Source organism: Dreissena polymorpha, chromosome 12 (assembly GCF_020536995.1).
Source record: "Dreissena polymorpha isolate Duluth1 chromosome 12, UMN_Dpol_1.0, whole genome shotgun sequence".
In the NCBI taxonomy this organism is placed as follows: domain Eukaryota; kingdom Metazoa; phylum Mollusca; class Bivalvia; order Myida; family Dreissenidae; genus Dreissena; species Dreissena polymorpha.
In genome coordinates, this window is record NC_068366.1 from 76,320,050 (window position 1) to 76,342,528 (window position 22,479).

The 22,479-nt window shown below is 37.3% G+C and overlaps 1 protein-coding gene across 4 annotated transcripts in view; it reads left to right on the top strand.

Annotated features, from left to right (window-relative positions):
• Nucleotides 1-22,479, top strand: part of LOC127853725 (nuclear pore complex protein Nup153-like) — a 63,267-nt gene that overhangs the window by 34,843 nt on the left and 5,945 nt on the right. For 2 of the 4 annotated variants that reach the window (XM_052388465.1, XM_052388466.1), the window contains exons 16-27: nucleotides 479-640; nucleotides 2,569-2,688; nucleotides 4,295-5,113; nucleotides 7,647-7,814; nucleotides 10,809-10,907; nucleotides 11,552-12,174; nucleotides 14,142-14,292; nucleotides 14,669-14,809; nucleotides 15,043-18,387; nucleotides 19,626-19,687; nucleotides 20,550-20,680; nucleotides 21,187-21,384. In XM_052388465.1, coding sequence (XP_052244425.1) covers nucleotides 479-640; nucleotides 2,569-2,688; nucleotides 4,295-5,113; nucleotides 7,647-7,814; nucleotides 10,809-10,907; nucleotides 11,552-12,174; nucleotides 14,142-14,292; nucleotides 14,669-14,809; nucleotides 15,043-18,387; nucleotides 19,626-19,687; nucleotides 20,550-20,680; nucleotides 21,187-21,244 — 5,879 coding nt within the window. In that variant the 3' untranslated portion in view covers nucleotides 21,245-21,384. Of the gene's footprint in view, nucleotides 1-478; nucleotides 641-2,568; nucleotides 2,689-4,294; nucleotides 5,114-7,646; nucleotides 7,815-10,808; nucleotides 10,908-11,551; nucleotides 12,175-14,141; nucleotides 14,293-14,668; nucleotides 14,810-15,042; nucleotides 18,388-19,625; nucleotides 19,688-20,549; nucleotides 20,681-21,186; nucleotides 21,385-22,479 lie in introns of those variants that run through there. The other 2 variants (XR_008036726.1, XM_052388468.1) reach the window with 2 other exon arrangements.

A 22,479-nucleotide genomic window follows, 5' to 3' on the forward strand; every position in this document is an offset into this window, starting at 1 on the left:
AGTTTATGGTATTGTTTGAAGAATTGTGAAAGCAGCACTTTTTCTTGATTTGGGGAAAGAAATTCTGTAAGGGAAAGGGGCCTTTATCTTGGAGAAAGGGGCCTATATAAGTCCCTTGCTAAAAAATGAAAGAAAGCCCTGGTTGAAGGGACATGTCTTATAAGTACTAAACTGTTATTAACATTTTAAGAGTTTGACAAGAGTGTTTATCAGTTTAAATTTGATCGCTGAGTTTCAAGTGCATGTTACTTAAAACTAGATAGATTTTTCTAGGTACTGGATATTTGAAAATGAAACAAATGACCATATTTACAAATACTGTTTGCATCAGTTATGATAAATAAGATTGTAAATGCCTCCCCATGTTTGCTGCTTATGACAACCCTGTAGTTTAATAGCATCATTTTTGTAAATGAGGAAATAACAGAATTCACATTTATCACAATATATATTTTTTTCTCTTTGACCTTGATTTCAGACTCCAACACTGCTGTCAAGGCAACATCCCCACCAAGGACAGACAGTTTATTTGCCAAGTTTAAGCCTGCAAGTGGTCAGTGGGAATGCGAGGTGTGCTTACTACAGAATAAACCAGATGACACGAAATGTGTAGCCTGTCAGACCTCAAAACCTCTGAAAGGTAGACACACATTATTAGCTCGACTATTATATATGAAATATATATAGTGGAGCTATCCTACTCATCCCGGCGTCGACGTCTGCGTTAGCATGCAAATGTTTAAGTTTTCGTACTGCCCCAATTATTTTCATTGTCCCTTGACATATTGCTTTCATATTTTGCATACTTGTTAACCAACATGACCCCAACCTAAAAACAAGAGCAGACAACTCTTATCAAGCATTTTGTCATAATTATGGCCCCTTTTCCACTTAGAATATGCAGCAAATGTTAAAGTTTTCATACTACCCCATTTATTTTCATTGTCCCTTGACATATTGCTTTCATATTTTGCATACTTGTTTACCAACATCACCCCAACCTATAAACAAGAGCAGACAACTCTATCAAGCATTTTGTCATAATTATGGCCCCTTTTCCACTTAGAATGTGCAGCAAATGTTAAAGTTTTCCTACTACCCCCATTTATTTTCATTGTCCCTTGACATATTGCTTTCATATTTTGCATACTTGTTTACCAACATCACCTTAAGCTATAAACAAGAGCAGACAACTCTATCAAGCATTTTGTCTTAATTATTGCCCCTTTTATACTTAGAATATGCATATTATTGATAAATCTATGTTAAAGTTTGCGTACTACCCCAAATATTTCCTATATCCTTTGACATACTGCTTTTATATGTTGCATACTTGTTTACCAACATGACCCCCAACCTATAAACAAGAGCAGACCACTGTATCAAGCATTCTGACATAATTATGGCCCCTTTTACACTTAGATAATTAAACATTTTGCTTAAATTGCTATAACTTCTTTATTTATGATCACATTTTATTATTACTTTGACAAAACAACACTAACCTGAATACCACAATGGATTCCACCCAAACAATACCCCACGCCCCTACCCAGAATCCCCCCCAACCTCTTCCCCCCGAATTATTTTTTTTCAAACATCATCTAATAAATTACCACACCCCACATTATACCCTCCTCTCACCCCCCCCCCCCCAATCCCCCCCCCCCCCAAATTTTTTTATTTTTATTTTTTTCCTTTTTTTATTTTTGAAAGATCGTCTAATAAAGTATTGAATATGAACAATTTCCCCATGATGGCTTACGTTATACTGTGAAGCAATCGAATAGTCGAGCGCGCTGTCATCTGACAGCTCTTGTTATTTTACCTGATTTTATTATTATTAGCTTGCACGTTCCCCATGTCATGTATAAGGGTGTGCAAATGTGTAATGGTTCTTTTCTACTCTCTTTTTATGCCCCCCAAGGAGGGCATATAGTGATCGAACTGTCCGTCTTTCCGTCACACTTGGCGTTTAGGTTTCAAAAAATGCTCATTACCTCTATGTCGCTTCAGATAGCAACTTGATATTTAGCATGCATGTGTATCTCATGGCAGATAGCAACTTGATATTTAGCATGCATGTGTATCTCATGGAGATGCCCATTTTGAGTGGTGAAAGGTCAAATTCAAGGTCATCCTTCAAGGTCAAAGGTAAAAAAACAAATCCAAAGGAAGTAATAAGCTTTAAAGTGAGATAATTATCTGTACCTGCCAAATGATAAACAAAACATTAAATCAAAGCGGCGCAGTAAGGGGCATTGTGTTATTGACAAACACATCTCTTGTTCATGTTTAAATAATCTGCACAAAACTTGTCGTCATACAATTATTTGGCAAAAACATGTTAGTCAAGTCGGGTAATAAGTCAAGTCTCTCCTAAGCTTTTCCAATTATTTGTTAAATTTAGGGAATATTACAGTGTTTTGACTTAATAATTGAGTGATTTTCTGTATTCCAGAGAGGGAACAAAAATTATTAGTTTACAAATCATTAAGCCTCACTCTGGGAAAACAGGGCTTAAAAATTGTAACATCAAATAATCATGTAATTTTTCTCTGGTTACAGTCTTCAAGCAGCCAGCGGGTGACTGGACATGTGACACATGCCTCGTGGTCAACAAGGAGACTGCAGCCAACTGTGTGGCCTGTACCTATGCACGACCTGGGCCTCCCAGGACACAGGCTGGTAGGCTTCTGTTTATTAAAACTCAGCGGAAAGTGTCCTCCCAGGCTAGACTGTGCTGTCTGCACAGGCTAATCAGGGACGTCACTTTCCACTTGTATGTTATCATTTTTATGCTCCCCGAAATAAATTTCGGCGGAGCATATAGTTGCCAGTTTGTCCTTACTTACTTTCTTACTTCCTTACTTCCGTCACACTTTTGCTACCGTTTCTCATAGCGCCTTCAATACATTACCAATCGCTTTCATATTTGGCATATAGGTACCTTGCATGGACCTCTTCCTTTTGATGAGGTTTGAGTTCACTGGGGTCAAGGTCACCAAGACTAATAATAGACTTCCTTACGTCACACTTTTGCTACCGTTTCTCATAGCGCCTTCAATACTTTACCAATCGCTTTCATATTTGGCGTGTAGGTTCCTTGCATGGACCTCTACCTTTTGATGAGGTGTGAGGTCAGTGGGGTCAAGGTCACCAAGGCTAGTAATAGTTTTTTAGGTGGTTATTAACACATAGATTGACAAAGTGTTTTATCGGGGAGCATCCATCAGTTTCACTGATATTCTTGTTTGTTTAAATGAATCCTCCTTGTTTAAAGGAAGAATAGTAGTGAAAAGCAAGTTTAGGTGGTCTGCAAAAGCTTATCTAGGTCGACAGTAGTTTTTATAATTTTGTCAACAAGGAAACTGCAGTAAACTGTGTGGCCTTTACCTATGCACTACATAGACCTCCCAGGACACATGCTGGTAGGCTTCCTGTAGATTGAAACTGGGCCTTGCTCTGGGAAAAATGGGCTTAATGCATGTTTGTTAATTGATTTCCTAGATAAGCCTGTAAAAATGCTTAGGCTATTCTCCGCTTTTAGTGAATTTGTTGTTTATAGGTAGTCCCTTTGTAGCAACAATACAGTTGAGGCAAAAGTATAGTCCCACATTAGCGGGATATGGGATGACACTTTATGCACACACAATTAGTCTGTTTGTTTTTTCTCAGAGTGAGACTCACCTGTATTGTTGTGCAAAAGTTTTGGATATGTTTGGCTTGAAAATGTCCATTTTGTTTAGAAGAAATGGTTGCTCGTGTTTACATCTAGAGAGTGCTTCATGGGTGAAGGACAAGCATAGCTCTGGTCCTCTTTATCACCAAGTGGACACAGTATTTTACAGTATCCTTGCTAGCCTGTCACATGTGTCTTGTTTTAACCCTTTCCAACTGAGAGACAAAGTGAAAATGGCTATGTGCAAACAGCATAAAACCAGAACAACCTGTGAGTTACTCGCAGTCTGTTCAGGTTTTATGCTTTTTGCTGCTCATTAGTACCTAAGGTTTGGAAATGAAGCCTTGAAAACGTTAATCTTTTAAGAAAGGTCTTAAAATATATTTTTGTGAGAGACTGCAAATGCGTGAAAATACGTATCTAACTGGTAAAGGGTTAAACGGAGACATGGCTGTAAACTGTGTGGCACGATTTTAACATGACACAAATATGGCCTTCTTAGACCCAGCAGGCTCTTAACAGATGTTTATTTAACAGGGTTCTTTTTCAGACCCATCTTTCCTTTATTACAATACAGGTCATGTCATTATTATATTATTATTTTGATTCCAGTACCAAGCTGTGCAAAATCTTTCACGCTGTCACAGAACAGTGGTAGTATACAGGCCAGCAGTACAGGTGGCTTCACATTCAACAAACCTTCGGTCAGCGAGCCTGCGCAGTCAGGCTTCACATTCAACAAGCCTGCGGCCAGCGAGCCTGCACAGTCAGGCTTCACATTCAACAAGCCTGCGGCCAGCGAGCCTGTGAAGTCAGGCTTTACGTTTCAACAGCCAGCAACTGTGTCGGATAAAACTGAACCTGAACTAAAATCAGGTGGCTTCAAGTTTGAGTCGAGCTCAAGTGTGTCTTCTGTCACAGGTTCTGGATTTAAATTTGGTTCTGATATTGCTGTTAGTAAAGTGGAGGAAAAGTCTAACTTTGCATCGTCAGGTGGCTTTAAGTTTGGTGCTGAGAATTCAAATCAATCAACAAGTGTAAGTTCTGGAGGTTTTAATGTAGGAAACACTGAGAAGAAATCTGACATTGCAGGCTCTAGTGTGAAAATGGGGGGTTTCCAGTTTGGAAAGTCTTCTGATTCAGGTTCAAATAAGGAAAACAAACTTAGTGAAGGCACTGGTGGATTTGTGTTCGGAAGTAAACAAGACACTAACAGTGCTGTGAAAGACCCTGTTCAGGCCAGTGTTTCATTGACTTCAGGGTTTTCAGACACGGTTGTTCCATTCACAAACATTGATTCCACAAAAACAAATAGTTTTGGAAGTTTCACTGCATCTACAACATCTAATTCAGCATTACCTTCAAGTAGTTCTACCTTGGGATTTTCCTTGAGTTCTAAAACCACTGCAGAAAGCTGTTCAGCATCACAGGGTAAGAAAAGCCCTAAATAAATATTTAATCAACTTAATATTGTAATTATGAAGTATTATTGATTCTCAAGTAAATTTTATTTGAAAATCTAACAAACTTACATGAATGAGACTATTAGTTTGCTTGTAGTAACTTTTAGAAATAAATAAGAAATGCCATAAAAAATTCAATAAGAAAAATCCGGTGAAAGTAGTAAAATGGGATATCTCGTGTTATTTGAGTCGTATCTGTCGCTTTAAGTTAAGGACTAAAAAAAAGGTTTGTCCTTCTGGTAACTGGACCCTAAGTATCCTAATATCAGGAGGATCTGAATATTTTTGTCTGTATTAAGTGTTTTATCGAAATAAAAATAAATCAATATTTTTTCTGCAACAGACGGAAATAATATGAATATATTGAAATTTCACTGTTCTTACGTTTACAAATAAATAGAAATCCTTTGTCTTGCCTGCAAAAACAATACTGCATGTACATCAGGTCATCATCATGTAAAACATGGGGTGTTGATTGCTAAGTGTTCTTGCGAGTTCTCAAAAAAAGACGTATGTCTCCATCCATACCAATTGGGAAAAAATTTCAGATCTGGAATTATGGGTCTTTTAAATTGCTTGGTATAAATTGCACAAATCAATTCAAATCTTGTACATGCATTTTGGCTTGAAATGTCCAATTTCAATGTTCATTTAAATTGTTCACTTGCAGGTAATGTCTTTTGGAACAAAATTGAAAACATTTTCCTTCCTTTGGAAATTTTTCAGATGTCAATAGGGACTTTAAAACTTTTTTCTTAATTGGGAAAGTACCTTTACCGGTACTTTACAAGGAAAGAACAAAATCTCTGGTCTCATCACTCATGAAAACTTGGGGAAATTGTCAATATCATATGAAAGCAAACTTCTCTCTTCTAGCATTTATAAAGTAAAACTAAGAATTCTGGTAGCCTTTAACATCCCTAGCCTCAATTTAATTGCTCTGTGTTTGCAGCAATTTTGTTTGCCCAATTGGGAAAAGTACCCTACTAAAACATTTGGGAAAACTAAGCGCAAACATTCTGAAAATTGAATAATTCAGGTTTTGAAATCAACAGATTGGAAATTTTGGGTCTTTTTATGTCCCCCACTATAGTAGTGGGGTACATATTGTTTTTGCCCTGTCTGTTGGTTGGTCTGTTGGTTGGTTGGTTGGTTTGCGCCAACTTTAACATTTGCAATATTGAAGATAGCAACTTGATTTTTGGCATGCATATGTATCTCATGGAGCTGCACATTGTGAGTGGTGAAAGGTCAAGGTCATCCTTCAAGGTCAAGGTCAAATATATGGGTCAAAATCGCATGTCCCCTACTATAGTAGTGGGGAACATATTGTTTTTGCCCTGTCTGTTGGTTGGTCTGTTGGTTGGTTGGTTTGCGCCAACTTTAACATTTGCAATAACTTTTGCAATATTGAAGATAGCAACTTGATATTTGGCATGCATATGTATCTCATAGAGCTGCACATTTTGAGTGGTGAAAGGTCAAGGTCAAGGTCAGCCTTCAAGGTCAAAGGTCAAATATATGGGTCAAAATCGCTAATTTAATGTACACTTTTGCAGTATTTCAATATTCAAGATAGCAACTTGATATTTGGCATGCATGTGTATCTCATGGAGCTGCACATTTTGAGTGGTGAAAGGTCAAGGTCAAGGTCATCCTTCAAGGTCAGATGTCAAATATGTGGCCAAAATCGCTCATTTTATGAGTACTTTTGCAATATTGAAGATAGCAACTTGATATTTGGCATGCATGTGTATCTCATGGAGCTGCACATTTTGAGTGGTGAAAGGTCAAGGTCATCCTTCAAGGTCAGAGGTCAAATATATGTGGCCCAAATCGCTTATTTTATGAATACTTTTGCAATATTGAAGATAGCAACTTGATATTTGGCATGCATGTGTATCTCATGGAGCTGCACATTTTGAGTTGTGCAAGGTCAAGGTCAAGGTCATCCTTCAAGGTCAAATATATGGGTCAAAATTGCTCATGAAATGTCTCTACTGCAATATTGAAGCTAGCAATTTTATATTTGAAATGCATGTGTATCTCATGGAGCTGCACATTTTGAGTGGTGAAGGGTCAAGGTCAAGGTCATCCTTCAAGGTCAAACATAATATAGAGGGACATTGTGTTTCACAAACACATCTTATTAAATTGCTTGGTATAAATTTATATGTTTATTTACTTACAATTTGGCTGGAATTTTTCAGTTTTAGAGCTTATTCTATTTGTTCCCTTGCAGGTTATGCACTTTTGGAACAAAATTGATGAAATTTTCCTTCCTTTTAGGAATTTTAAAGAATCCCATCAGAAATGTAGTTTTTTCTAAATTTGGAAAGTACCTTTTATGGGTACTTCATAAAGAAGAAAAAATCACTGGTTTGTATTTGGGTCAAATTAGAGGCAACAATTCAACTCCATTCTTAATCACAAAATGATTGAGGGCCCCCCCCCCCCCCCACACACTCACTGATTTGTCATTTGCCTTTTTATGTCCCCAGAAAACTCAAAGCCAGTGTTTGGAGGCTTCAACTTCACTCAAGCAAAGTCTGACCCCACTCTGGCCCTTGCCAAGACTGCAGGTCAGGGGAACTTCACCTTCCAAACCTCCAAGCCAACTGATAACACAGACACTGGGGCCACTGCAACAAAGAGGAACAGAGATGATGGTTAGTTAGAGTACTTTCTTGCTCCGGAGCAAAGTGAAAATGACTATATGTAACCATCATAAAACCAGAATATCCTGATAGTAACTCGCAGTCTCTTCAGGTTTTATGTTGTTTTTGCCGGGGCTTGTTGTCCTGATTTCGGGAAAGGGCCTGGCCTTCCATTTTGGGGAAAAAATATTGACAGAACTGAAAAAGGGGAAAAAATTTCTCAAAGTAAGCAGGGCTTTCCTTAGACCTCAAATCTCAAGAGTCAATGACTCTTAGGACCAAATTTTCAAGAGTCAAAATAAAATTTGTATGAGTCATAATTTTAACGCAGGCGAGTCAATGATCTTTTGTACTTTAAGCAAATTACTGAGATATAATATATAAAAAGCAACAAATTAACAAATATCTAAACATTTATTTCTTATATTCCAGTCAATAAAAGAGATGATGTAAACATACATTGTGACCAACATTGTGAGCATAGTGAAGTCAATACAAAAAAAAAACACTCGCACTTGTAGTGACATAATATATATCAAGGTGTCAATTGTCCCAAATTCGACATACGGAAAATTAAGCAGAGATTCAGAGACCGTAGGATAAAGGGAATAGAGGACAGAGCCCCTCGAGCCCTTGCTTATTGTTATTCTTTATTTTCTTTCTATGTGCAATTTTTTATGAGTACAATGCGAAATTTTATCAATCAGACCATCCGTAACACGGCATGTGTATTCGTCATTCTATAAAAATGTTATCAAGATCGTTGGAAATAAATTAAAATCGACGAACCATACCGTATCCGAAAACGACTATCCGAAAACGACTGTCCGAAAACAGGTAGAGATACGTCTTTTGCGAATGAGATAAAATGTGTTTTGTTTGTCTGCAGAAAATGAAAGCCAGTAAGAAGTAACCTAGCAATTACGCAATTAATATATAATTCGGTTGACATATTGTTTTAAGTATGATATTGCAGTGCTTTACTTTGCTAATAGATAATTTATAGTTGGATGACATTAGCAACGTTTGTAGAATGGTACGGTTTTCGGAAAGTAGCAAAGATGTTTTGGCAGTTACTGCTCATGTCAGTGCCAGCCGTTTACCATCAAAATACCTCTCTAAACTTACTAATCGGTTTTACCTTTATCTCAAAATCGACCCTGGACGGCTCAAATCCGGATTTAATTATTTCATGTGCCATCTTTGCCGAAGACGTGCGACAAACACGCCGATTTTCTATGCCGTCTCAAATGGTCAATTATTACACCTATGTTGTAATCAGTTAGCACATGCAGCGTCCAAATTTGTCACTTTGCCACACGGTCAGTTATACCACTTCTATGGTTATTTTTAGCAACTCTGATGCAAAGCGTGTAAATTGACGTTGTAGACAGTACATATGCCAGCATAACTTTCGCGCGTCTTTGAACGGAGCAAACATGGAATAAAACAGGGTTGGGTACACTGTATTCAGCATTGAAAATACATTCTGACATATTGTGGAAGTATTTCTCAAAATATTGTGGATATGGATGTTATAATTGTATATTGGATATTATTAAAACTGACGCGGGTGAGTCCATTCTGTTTTAGTGGGTTTAATACATGTCGTTTCTGCAAACAGCTGATAACAAGCGCTCAGATAAATAATGGAACGTTGATACACGCGTCATTGAACCAGCAGTGTTTTAATTGGTCATTATTTAGATTTCTCAATGGGCAAATCTCCGCCTACTGGGCGGACTTGTGCTTCAATGATTGGAAATGGTCGATAACGGTTAGCGTCTACCAAAAGATACTCCGCCCCAAGCTAATTATCGATTACTCTTAACAACTTTTGATCTCTTTGACGCATGTCGGTACATTCCCCCGGGTCACATGTGACGCATGACGTAATTTTCTCAAGAGTCAAACTAGGGTATTCTGCAATTTTCAAGCGTCAAAACCCGGGAGCTCGGGTCAAAGGAAAGCCCTGTTAAGCTTGAAATCTAGGGAAAATTGCATCATTTTTAAGAAATTCTTTTAAGGAAAGGGGCTCTTCTCTTTGGGGAAGGAGTCTGTATAACACTTGGAACTGTTGGCTTAAGAACTTGAATCTGGATGTACACATAGCAAGAAAAGTCCTAAATTTAATTAAATTTTCTATGGGACTTATAAAGTGTTGAACAGAGATCATGGTTAGAAAGAATTGTAGGGAACCTTCATTTTTTAAATGTAACTAGTTTTTCTGCTATTGCTACTTTTGTGTTATACAGTTTATTTCTCTTGAAAGTTTAGTATTTGTTTCATGCAAAAATGAACAAAAAGTTATTACAATTTCAAGTTTATGTTTTCAGGCCTTTTGCTAGCAAAACTGATAATATAACTCTTTAAAATAATGCAAATGAGAAGAACAAAATCATATAAATTATAACTATATTACAGTATACTTTGTTAGAAGATGTAATTGAAATAAAAGTTAGATACTATAATCATAAGGCATTTTCTTTAAAAAAAATATAGTAATTTGGATTGATTTTTTCAAATTGGGAATTTTAATTACCTTTTGGCTTTGGGGTCTGTTTAAAGGTCCAGGCTTTTTAAAAGGCCTGGTTTTGATACTCCGATGAGTTATTGTTTTATAAAGAAACACAATAGTTAAGGACATTTAGTTCAGTTTACGTAATTGTATTTTAATGTTATCAAACGCCTCAGGATTTAGAGACTCACTCATGTCCCTGTCTTTGGAGTACTTAGTCTGTTTAAAAGTATCTAGCAGGGCTAACTCAGTCATTCTCAAAATAAGCCAATGGTATCAAATTGTCACATTTGGCTAAAGAAATTTCTTTTAAGCTAAAACATTTCCCCCATAAAACCCGGTAAAATAGACAGGATTTTGCAAACATAGGCAAATTTGGCTAAAGAAAACTTCGAGCCACGGGAAGCCCTGTACAGAGCTCACTTCCATAGCAGGAATGAAACTGGTATGTCATATCCTTAGATGTTTTGTTATGTATGTACTTTAAGATGGGGGAGAGACCACCGCCAAGAAATCATTCAGTTTTGGTCAGGCCACCAATGGACCCACACCAAACTCCCTGTTCCAGTTTGGAGCTACATCCAGCAGTAAGTGCCTTTACATGGCTGGAAAATGCTTTTCCACTACACTTTAGCCTCTTTCTGGGAAAACTGGGCTTAATGAGTGCCATTAGCATCAAGAGTAGTCCCAGGATAGCCTGTGCTGTACACACTGGCTAATCAGGAATTCACTTTATGCCTAAACATCAGTCAACAAAAAAGTCCATACATAAAAGCAGAAAGCATCATCCCTGATAAGCCTGTTTGAGTCAGTGGCTTGCAGACGTTAGTCGATTGTGTTGTTGCTGTTAGATTTTGGAATTTAATGCACGACAATTTATCACATTTAAAAAATGACTTAAATTTAGCTGTGTTTGCATTGGCTTAAAGTTTGGTGTGTGTTTGCCCTTCAGGATTCACTTTCACTTATCATTCATTCTTCCCCAATCATAAGTTAAGTAAAAATAGCCATATGCAACAAGCATAAAACCAGAACAGCCTTCGAGTTACTCACATTTTGTTCAGCTTTTATGCTGATTGCTGCTCATCAGTATTTTAGGGTTGGACAAGATGCCAATGATACTTAAATCTAGTAATAAAGGTCTTTTACTCTAATTATTCTAAGAGACTACAAGAGTGTCAAAGTGCGTATCTGATTTGTAATAGGTTTACACATTTTGTCTGTTCTACAGCCTCAAGCAATTCAACGGCTTCCACCCCAAGCCTTTTTGTGTTTGGTCAGAAAACTTCAGCAGCGTCCTCGAGTACTGTGACCACTGGACTGTTCACTTTTGGAGCAGCCAACAAATCAACATCATCTGGTACACTTGGTGGAACAAGTAGTACTCCATTTGCTTTTGGGTCATCTGCAATGAACTCAACGTCAGTTCCCACTGCTACCCCATCATTTGGGCTGACAAACAGTTCAACTGCTACCCCGTCATTCGGACTTACAAACAGTTCTACTGTGCAGCCATCATTTGGGCAAACAAACAATTCTACTGCCCAGCCAACATTTGGGCAAACAAACAATTCTATTGCGCCACTGTCGTTCGGGCAGAAAAACAGTTCTACTGCACCTTTTTCATTTGGGACGACCAGTAGTTCTACCACTGCCCCGTCATTTGGACTGACAAAAAGTTTCACTGCTGCTGCACCGTCGTTTGGGATGACCAATAGTTCTGTAGGGAGCTCTTTGTTACCATCGACAGGAACATCAGCGGCTGCCACCTCGGGGCTATTCCAGTTTGGTCAGGCCAATAAGCCGGCCGTCACCAGCTCGCCATTTGCATTTGGAGTTACAAGCAATGCACAGGTGTGATCATTTTAAAATGATTAGATTAAAATTATGAGCTTTGCTCCTGGAAAATGGGGCTTAAAGCATGTGCGTGGTGTCTTCCCAGATAGTCAACACAGGATAATCTGGGATGACACTTCCTGCTTAAACTGGATTCTTGCCAAGAAGAGACACTGTTTAAATGAAAAATACCATTAAGGGAAAAGTTTGTCCCTGACTATCTGTTGTGGATGACACTGCATGTACCTTCATTTAGCTGTCCCTGACTATCTGTTGTGGATGACACTATATGTACCTTCATTTACCCTGACTATCTGTTGTGGATGACACTGTAGGTACCTTCATTTACCCGGACTATCTGTTGTGGATGACACTGTAGGTACCTTCATTTAGCTGTCCCTGACTATCTGTTGTGGATGACACTATATGTACCTGCATTTAGCTGTCCCTGACTATCTGTTGTGGATGACACTGTATGTACCTTCATTTAGCTGTCCCTGACTATCTGTTGTGGATGACACTGTATGTACCTTCATTTACCCTGACTATCTGTTGTGGATGACACTGTAGGTACCTTCATTTAGCTGTCCCTGACTATCTGTTGTGGATGACACTGTATGTTCCTTCATTACCCCGACTATCTGTTGTGGATGACACTGTATGTACCTTCACGCACATGCATTATGCCCAGTTTTCTCAGAACACGACTCAAATGATGGAAAGTTGATCTCACCAGCCTTGAAATTTATCAGCGGTTTGAATATACAGTCAATCTTGTATTAAGAGGCCACTCAAGGGAGTAATCAAAAGCGGTCTCTTAAAAAAATGGTCTTTAAATAAAAAAGGCCATTCTGGAAGAATGCTTACTTTTATAACAAAATGAAACTAAACACAAAACATAAACAATATTTTACTTATAATGTGTTTTATTTTTTCACTTATTACAAATTATCATTTATTATAAATGAATTGTGTGTACATATTTATTTGCAAAAGCAACATAGAAAAGGAAATATTTTTCGCATTTTCTTTACCTGACACATTATTTTCCACGTCTTCAAGCACCTTGGCTTTACGCTTAAGAATGTTCTGAATTTGAGTTTTACCGACTCCAAACTCATCAGCGATTTTACGTGCACTTTTACTCTTTGACAATTCCAAAACCCGAATTTTCTCGTTCAACGTTAACACTTTTCGTTTTGACATTTTAATTTCTGCATGTACGCTTAAGTAAATCTGACTCGATTATGAAACATAATGAGCTGAAAAAATTAAAACACGTCAATTGAAAAGAAACAAACAGACCTGATTGGAAAATTTATTAAGTAAATAACAATGTGATTGGCTAACAAATATCTACTAATTAGCATAATTACAAATTGGTAATGTACAGATTTCGACAGATGTTGCCTATTAATAGTTTATTTTCCGCACTTCCCAGGAAATGTTTGTTGCGTACAGTGCATTGTTTCTGCACCTGTTATCTTCACTCGAGAAAAATCTGTGTTGTCTCTTAACTTTCCACATAGTTAACTATTTAAGCTGTAGACTGTGCGTAATACGTTCCTCAATTATTCAACTCAATAAATTGATACGCAGTCTACAAAAATACCGGTCAGAACCGGTCAACGAGAAAAAGCATAATCAGTATGGTTGGTGTGAAAACAAAGCAGAGGTGTAACAGTACATCTTATCGGCTTAGTTAAACAATTAACACGGATTTGTTCCTGAAAGATAAATAGATTTACCACTTTTACCTCCTAGTGGTCGCTTAATTCAAGATTCGAACATCAAAATACACAAAAATCAGCGGTGGCTGGTCGCGTAAGACAAAAGTCGCTTAATACAATATCATTACATAGCGAAAAAGCTCCGTGGGATTTCAAAATGGTCGCATAAGACAAAGGTCGCTTAATACAAGTGGTCGCATCCACAAGATTGACTGTACTGCAATATTTGTTATTAACATCTTGCCTTTTTTTCAGCCCAGCAATCCTGCTCCAGTGTTTGGCAATGGTCTCCCGTCATCATTTGATTTTGGAGTACAGAACACCAACAATGCCATTAGTTCTTCCTCGGCCGTGTTCAAGTTTGGCGCCTCTCAACAGCAGGCCCCCGCAGTGACGCCCTCCTTTGGTGAGGCAGTTTTTTTTGTCTGGCTTTGTAAACCGTTATAACCCTAAAAATAACATTTGTAACCCACTCAACCTGAAACTTGCTTAGTATTCTAAAAAAATGTGTTTCTATAATATATATTAACTGAGTCAAAAATGATGGTGGTTTGTTAAAAAACATGGCTGCCTGGGGCTGATGCAGTTTTATTGTGAAACCTGGTGAAATCTACCTGCTCTGTACAGTTTAGTTTCTTGGGGTCTCAGGTAAGCTCGTCATGGCCTTTGACCCTCTAGCTAAGGCTTGTTACAGAAAATAAACCATTTTTGTTTAGGACTAAATTTAATCGAAGTTATATGTTATGTAAACATTTTACATTCTATGTCGTTCTTTGGTTCAGCTTTCGGGGGTCAGAACCCAAGTGTTGGTTCAGTGTTTGGAGGTAATGCCCCTTCTACAACGCCAGCCTTTGGAGCGACTCCCTCAGCTTTTGGATCGGCTAATCCTGCCGGCAGTGCTAACCCTCCATCAGCATTTGGAGGTAATCATTATGCGTGAGACGCAGTTTGATATTTATTACAATCATGGCCATTTATTTTGCATCCAGCATTTTCTTTCATCACCTCATCTGAACTTTGTCTTTTTGTCTTGTTATCTATGAATTATTTCCTTCTGTCTTTCTATGCATTCATTAACTTACAACTATCTGGACATTCTTCTTTGGATGTTTACTCTCTGATTTTTTATTTGATGTTTATTTTTGCTTTAATGTAGACTACTACAGAATGTTAGCTAACACAGGAAGTTACAACAAAGAAGTTACACAAAGTAGAAGTGACATTGCTAAACCAAGCTTAAATCTCAGAAATATTGTGGACACTAAATGCTCTTCTAGTGGTCATTTTGAAACGGAAGGGAACAGATCTGTTGACGATTTCTTTGGAACATTGTCTGAAAGTCCTTCTGAAAATTCAATGTCTGGGATGGCAGATGAAGATCATTTAAGCTGTACAGACCGAAAATTCCCCGTGGAAATGCATGATGCTTCTTGTCAGACATTGACAGATCTCCCTTTATATATTTCCACCAGGACCAATCACAGTGGTGTTCTCAATGAAACTCATGAAGCAGTTACAACTGAACATGAGGGGAAACCAAGGGATACAAGAGATGCCTCTAATCAGACAGATGAAATTGAATGCTGTGGACAAGAGTTAAGATATAAACCAAACAATGGACAAAATGGGCATGACATTGGGTGTGAAATTGAAAGCGAGTCAAAATATAGAAAAATTATGCCAGAGTCAAATGAAATGGTTGGAAAGGAAAGCGAATTTAAAAGTAGAACAACAGTTGTGCCAAATCCAAACGAAGTAGCCATACAAACACCTTTGTCAGCTGGTTTGGTGCTGATCATTTCTCCAATGTCTGTAATTCAGACAGGCACTGTGACTACTTCTGCTGTTTCAGTGGTACTAAAATCACTGGACTCTCCAGTCTCATTTTTAAAAGTTGCTGGTTTAGAAGTAATTCCATCTGTGCAACAGCTGTCAACCTTGGATCAAGTTAATTATAGAAATATTTATTCCACAAGCACCATGCTGTCAGTTCCATATCTTTCTGCACCCAAAACTGTACCTGGAGAAAACAATCCTTTGACATTTCCTGATCCAGGCATTTTCTCCAATCAAGTTTGTGGTACTCTGACATCAAATGAACTGAAATGTGTGAACTCCCTTCATGGACCTGTGTTTTCTCTACTTCCTCTGAATTACTATGCAAACAAAAGGCCTGCCACTTTAGCAGGTTCAGCAGCATTTTCTGACGTGTCGGCATCCATTCCTCCAGCTCATTTGTTCAGTGGCTTTAATTACAGGTACTCAGATCAACTGCCAAGTATGTCATACCTGCAGCCTTCAACACATCCTTTGGGTACAGTTAAACAGTCAAACAATTATATAGTCGGCACGAATCATGCCTCAGTTGCTACTCCTTGCATTCCTCCAATGCATCAGGTTCTATCTAACTCGTCCATTCCTCCCATCAATAATTTCTGTACTGTTAATTCCCCTCTTTTCAAAACAAGTTTGCTATCTGCAGTTTCACAGGACATTACACCTGTTACTGTCAGACCATTTGAATGTATTTCTCCTTCACAGCCAATCCCTGTATCACATTTAGCTGTCCAGTCCAATTTTGCCAGTGTGATGTCAGTATTTACAAACCCTCTTTCCAATCCCTTTAATGTTGTAGCACCAAAGACATCCTGTTTGACAAGTGCTGTTTGTTCTAGACCTTTGTTTACAAACCCCAAACACCCATTTGTTTCAAACCTTAGTTCTATCAGGCACGATAATGTAGCAAAAAATACCTCAAATTTTGTTCCAAAGGTTTTTGGTCCATCTTTGCCTAGTTATAACCATTCAAAGTCAAACAGTGCAAGATTAAATTGTCAAACATTTCAACAGTCCAACAGCCCTCTTTTTAGTTGCAACCGCCCTGTGGTCAGTTTTGGGCCATTTTCAAAGAGTGATTCATTAAGACAAAATTATTTTATCCCACAGCAAATGGGAACGGATCCATCAGTTTTGCAGCCACATTGGCCTTTTTCTAAAAGCAGCAATATCCCACAAAACCAGAGTTCAGTGATTGTTGGTACTAAAGCATTTTCTAGTCCACATTATTGCTCAAACAAGAAAGTTTACAATGGAAAAGTTTTTGGATTGTCAAGCCCCTGTCAAAACTTCCAGACAGTTATGCCCATGACAATTTTTCGTTTCCACTCTCCAACCCCAGTGAAAATGTTGTGTTCTGGAGGAATATTTGAGGTTGGCAAACAGCCACCAGTAGACGATATTGTAATGGAAGATCCCTCAATAGATTGTGGTAAGGATGTGGCAGGTGGTGCAGAGAAGTCAGTAGAAGAATTCATAAAATTTGGAAAGAAAGTCACATTCTCAACCCAGACTGAAAGAGAATATAAAACTGCACAAAAGTCTGTGCTGAAAACAAGGACCAAGGAAATGGTTACTGCATTTGGTTCCGCTTCGATGGACTGTGAAGGCGATGACCCTGATGAGGTTTGTTCCAGCACATCACATCTGTCCCAGCCCAGGCCCAATAAGGCTACCTCTGCAGTGTTTGGAGGTCAGAAAGATTTTTGTGATTTGGAGTCAGGTGTGGTCCTAGACAAAAAGTCATTTTCAAGTATTTCTACATCATTCAACTCAATTGGTGCAGACAAAGTCGCAGCTTTGCCAATAGGAAATGCACTCTTGAATGTTATGAAAGAAACTACTGCATGCAAGGGACAGTTATTAGGAGGTTCTACACAACTGCCTGTGCATGTTATGCCACAGGCTCCTCTAGTGGTTTCATGTGTATCATCCGATGCCAACAGAGTTCAGTCAGGGGTGTTCAGATTCACTGCAGTTCCTGTAACGACACATTCAGTCATCAAACTAACCTTGATGCCTGAAAAAGTAAATTCTACAGAGACAAAAAAGAAACCCAACACCTATGTGTCTGCTTTTTGTGGTAAGCCAGAATTGAAAAAGAAGAATGCAGACATTTCCAAAGAATCATTAACAGCGTTTTCTCAGGAACTGATTACGCAATCATCTAGCATGAATTCTGCTCATGCAACTGAACGCTCTTCTAGCTCTGTCTCATCGTCATCTAGTGCAACCTCTGACACAAGTGGAAGTTCAAGCAGCACATCATGCTCATCGGACTCTGACAGTTACCATAGCCTGCTGCATTCGTCTTCTTCCACAGAGGACGCTGACGGAATGGATGTCGCGGCAGATGTTTTCATAAAAAGAGATGACACCCCTTCGACGTTTGTTTCTGCGTTTTCAGGCAAAGGGAATCGATCTTGGAATGCTTTGCCTTCTGCTGAGCGAGACTGTTTAGAATTGCATGATATTGTGCATGTAGTTCAGGAACACATGGTTCAGCTGATATCCATTAAATGTCATGCTTATGAAGTTGGAGAAGGGATGTGTGACCAGGAAGGATTATGGGGAATGTATTGGCATTCCACATTGGACAACCTGGAATTTTCATCATCATTTGTTACCAGCCCTTGGATCATACATTGGCCTTCTTTTCTTTTTGGTATTTTCTCTACTATTTTCTCATTTCTTTTTCTTGCAAGTTTGATTTTTTATATCATTTGCTCTACTCATAACATTTTCTGTTTTGTTAAAAGTTTTCTGTTTGGTTTCATTTGCTCTTCTATTAACTCTTTCTGTTTTGTTATAAGTTTTCCTTTTGTACATGCAGTTGTAAATCATGGCTATATATAATTCAGCTTTATTTTGCACGCTTAAGATTTCATTATATATGCTTTTGGTGTACATATTTATAAATTTCTGTATTTGAATGTTTTTTCGTACTTATTAATTTGTAGCTCGACTATTATATATGAAATATATATAGTGGAGCTATCCTACTCACCCTGGCGTTGGCGTGAGCGTTAGCGTGCAAATGTTAAAGTTTTCGTACCACCCCAAATATTTCCTATGTCCCTTGTCATAAAGCTTTAATATTTTGCATACTTCTTTACCAACATGACCCCAACCTATAAACAAGAGCAGACAACTGTATCAAGCATTTTGTAATAATTATGGCCCTTTTTTCACTTAGAATATGCATATTATTGATAAATTACTAATTACTTTAGTTACATTGCCATAACTTCTTTATTTATGATCAGATTTTATTAATACTTTGACAAAACAACACTTACCTGAATACCACAATGGATTCCACTCAAACAATACCCCACGCCCAAACCCAGACTCCCCCCCCCCCAAATTATTATTTTTTTCCTTTTTTTATATTTAAAAGATCATCTAATAAATGACCACTACCCACATTATACCCCCTCTCAACCCCCCCATACCCCCCCACATTTTTTTTATTTATTTTTTATTTTTTTCCTTTTTTTATTTTTGAAAAATCGTCTAAAAAATTAATGAATATCAACAATTTCCCCATGATGGCTTAGGTTATACTGTTAAGCACTCGAATAGTCGAGCGCGCTGTCCTCTGACAGCTCCTGTTAATAATTAAACTCAATTTATTTGGCAGGGGATTTCAATTTTACGCCTTTGCTTGTTAAATTGGAAAGAGTCCCATTGTATAAAGGAAAAAGATTGCTGTTACACAGGATTAGACTAAAACATACTTCAGCTTAAATAACAATTAAAGAATACTAGATGAAAAAAGTCATTTTTGATTGTTTCACTAGTGAACATGATTGTATTGACTTTTAAAAAAAGTATGCTATGTACATGCATGCATGCTATTTTAAAGGCTTTGTTTCTACTGGGTCTATGTTTTGTTTGCAGGATTTGGTTCCAGTCAGCCATCTGCCCCCATCCAATCCAACCCTGTGTTCCAGTTTGGAAAGGTAGGGGTGCGATATGAAATGAGCCTTGTTCTGTGAAAAAAAGCTTTTAATGCATGTGCGTAAAGTGTCGTCCCTGGTTGGCATGTGCAATCCGCACTTTCTGCTTAAACTGGACTTTTGCTAAGAAGAGAGTTTCTTCAAACAAACAAAATGCCTTGAAAGCTGGAAGTGTAGTCCCTGACTAGCCTACGCGGATCGACACTACGCGCATGCATTAAGCCCCATTTTCCTAGAGCTTGGCACATATTCTTGAGATAAAGAAGTGTTTTAGATAGAAGGAGCTTTTTATAGCCCTATGTGTGCTGTTATAAAACTAAAGGAGCTTCTGGCTGCGTTTTAGATGAGGCCTCTTCATCATCTTTTCACTCAAGTTGTAATGAATTGCATAAGTAGGGACAGAAAGTTAAATCCTATGTTATATTGAAATTTAAAAAAAGTAGTTGCTTGTGTAGTAAGTGAAACAGTTTACAGTTTTTTTAAGAATTAGTATAACAATATCAATGGATTGGCAGTAATAGTATTGTCTCTGTAAATTTACCTTTAATTTAGACTTCCTAGCAGTGTGAACATAGAATAATGCAGCAGTTACTTTCACTTAAGCCTTTCCAACTCAGATGTAAAGTGAAAAAATATGGATCTATGCAATCAGCATTAAACCAGAACAGCCTGTGAGTTAATGACAGTCTGTTCAGGTTTTATGCAGTTAGCTGCTCATCATTACCTTACGATTGGAAATGAAGCCTTTTAAGATTGAATCTTGTAAGAAAGGTCTTTACTTAATATGACTTTACTAAGGGACTACCAAAGATCAAAGATCATTTCTGAGTGGTAAAAGGGTTAACTGTGATACTTTGGTTTCCAGTCTGCAGACAACGCGGCTGCCCCAGGGACCCAGTCTGGTTTCATCTTTGGGGCCAATCCAGCTGGCCTTGGTGCCACGCCTAGTTTCAACTTCTCCGCTCAGTCACCAGCGGCTGGAGCCTTCACTATTGGGTAAGCTTAAGTAAAATCTTGTTAACACTCAAGTTTAACTTAAATACCATACATAGGTGAGCGACCAAGGGCCACCATGGCCCTCTTGTTTGGTGTTTTTCTTACCCCACAAACAAACTTTGAATGATTATAATGTATTAGAGTCACATAAATCAAGTGATTTAATTAATGCCTAAAAATCTATCAACATTAAGTTAAGATGTGCAGGACATTTATATCACCTCTACTCTAGTGATCCTTCTAAACAAGAAAGCTCAGTTGGTCAAGCGCTGGACAACAAATCTGAGAATTGAAGGCGTGATTACTGGCCTGGTCACATTAATTGTATATACCGAATATACTGAAAATATGAAAACTTAACAACTTTTTTCAAGTAATGTAATATACCAGTCGTGATATTTTAATTAATATAAACTAATAATTGCAAAAAATTACAGTACTTTAGAACTTTTCTTTTTTTCGTCAATCTGGTTGATAGCCCCTTTAAGTTTTGTTGACTTTTTCAGTGCTGGTGGCACTTCAGACAGAAAAATTAAGAAAGCGGTGCGGAAAATCAGAAGATGATCCTAGCAGACTTTTAGGAACTGATGTACATAAATGTGTATGTGTATTAAAAAAATATGTTAAAAGTATAGTAACTGTTGTACTTTGTTACTATTCTTTTAGTTATAAATCCCATGTGGGTAATAAATTGTAAAATGTTATTGTGTTGATGATTACTGGGATTTCCTGGACTTTGTAATTATTTATTTCTGTTTTAATATCAGTTTATAACTGATATTAATTGTTTGGTCTGTTACATCATTCGTATCTAATATTGATTGTTACATCATTTGTATCTAATATTGATTGTTTCATCATTCGTGGCTAATATTGATTGTAAAAAGTATTGGTAATGTGTTTCCGACAGAAGTGGATACTTGTGTGAAATATTTCGTACCAAAAAAAGTTATATGTAATTCACCTAGTTTTTCTGCCGTAATTCTATTGAGTGCTATTGTATAAAGGAATAGTTTCAGTTGGTCATATCTTTTTATCTGGCTGTATATTCTCTGATTTATTTTTGTCCTGATTATGATAAAAAAAATTAAAAGTTTGTCAGTCTTCAAGAAATTCATATTCATATTAAATGCTTATTTAGGTCATCTTGCATAATAGCTGTTGTTTTAGAACACATTTGGCTAATTTGCAGCATAAATGTTTGTTTGAATTTCGGTAACTGTCGTATAAATCATATAAAATCATATAAAATTGTGTAATTATTTTGTCCATACACATGCAAACCTGGCTTTACACTGTAAAACAAATGTTACAAACTAAAACAATCCATTCAGAATTTCTAAAATATTTATATTGTTTGTTTGTCTTGTTGTTTTATTCAAAAAAGGATGTATTTCAACATTTCATGTTTAAATTTTAAGTCAATATGATCATCATTTTATCAGCAAAAGCCACTTTTTTCATTTTGAGAGTGACTTACTGTTCATTGATGATACAAATAAATAAAACTGTTGATTTCATTGCACATGTATACAGATTTCCTGTAGTTAGTTCCCATTTTTAGTTTACTCAACATTTGTGTTGTTCATACAAAACAAGCTGTGTGTGTTTAGTCACGTTGTTTAAACTTATCATGTGTTATATATTTGTAAATAGTGTATAAATATTGATGACTTATGTATAAATTGTACAAAATGACTCACAGAAACTTGCTAAATGACTCTGTACAAAATGAGAATGAAACAAACAATAGATTACAGGCCCAATGTCTTTCTGCTGTCACACAATCATGGCATTTC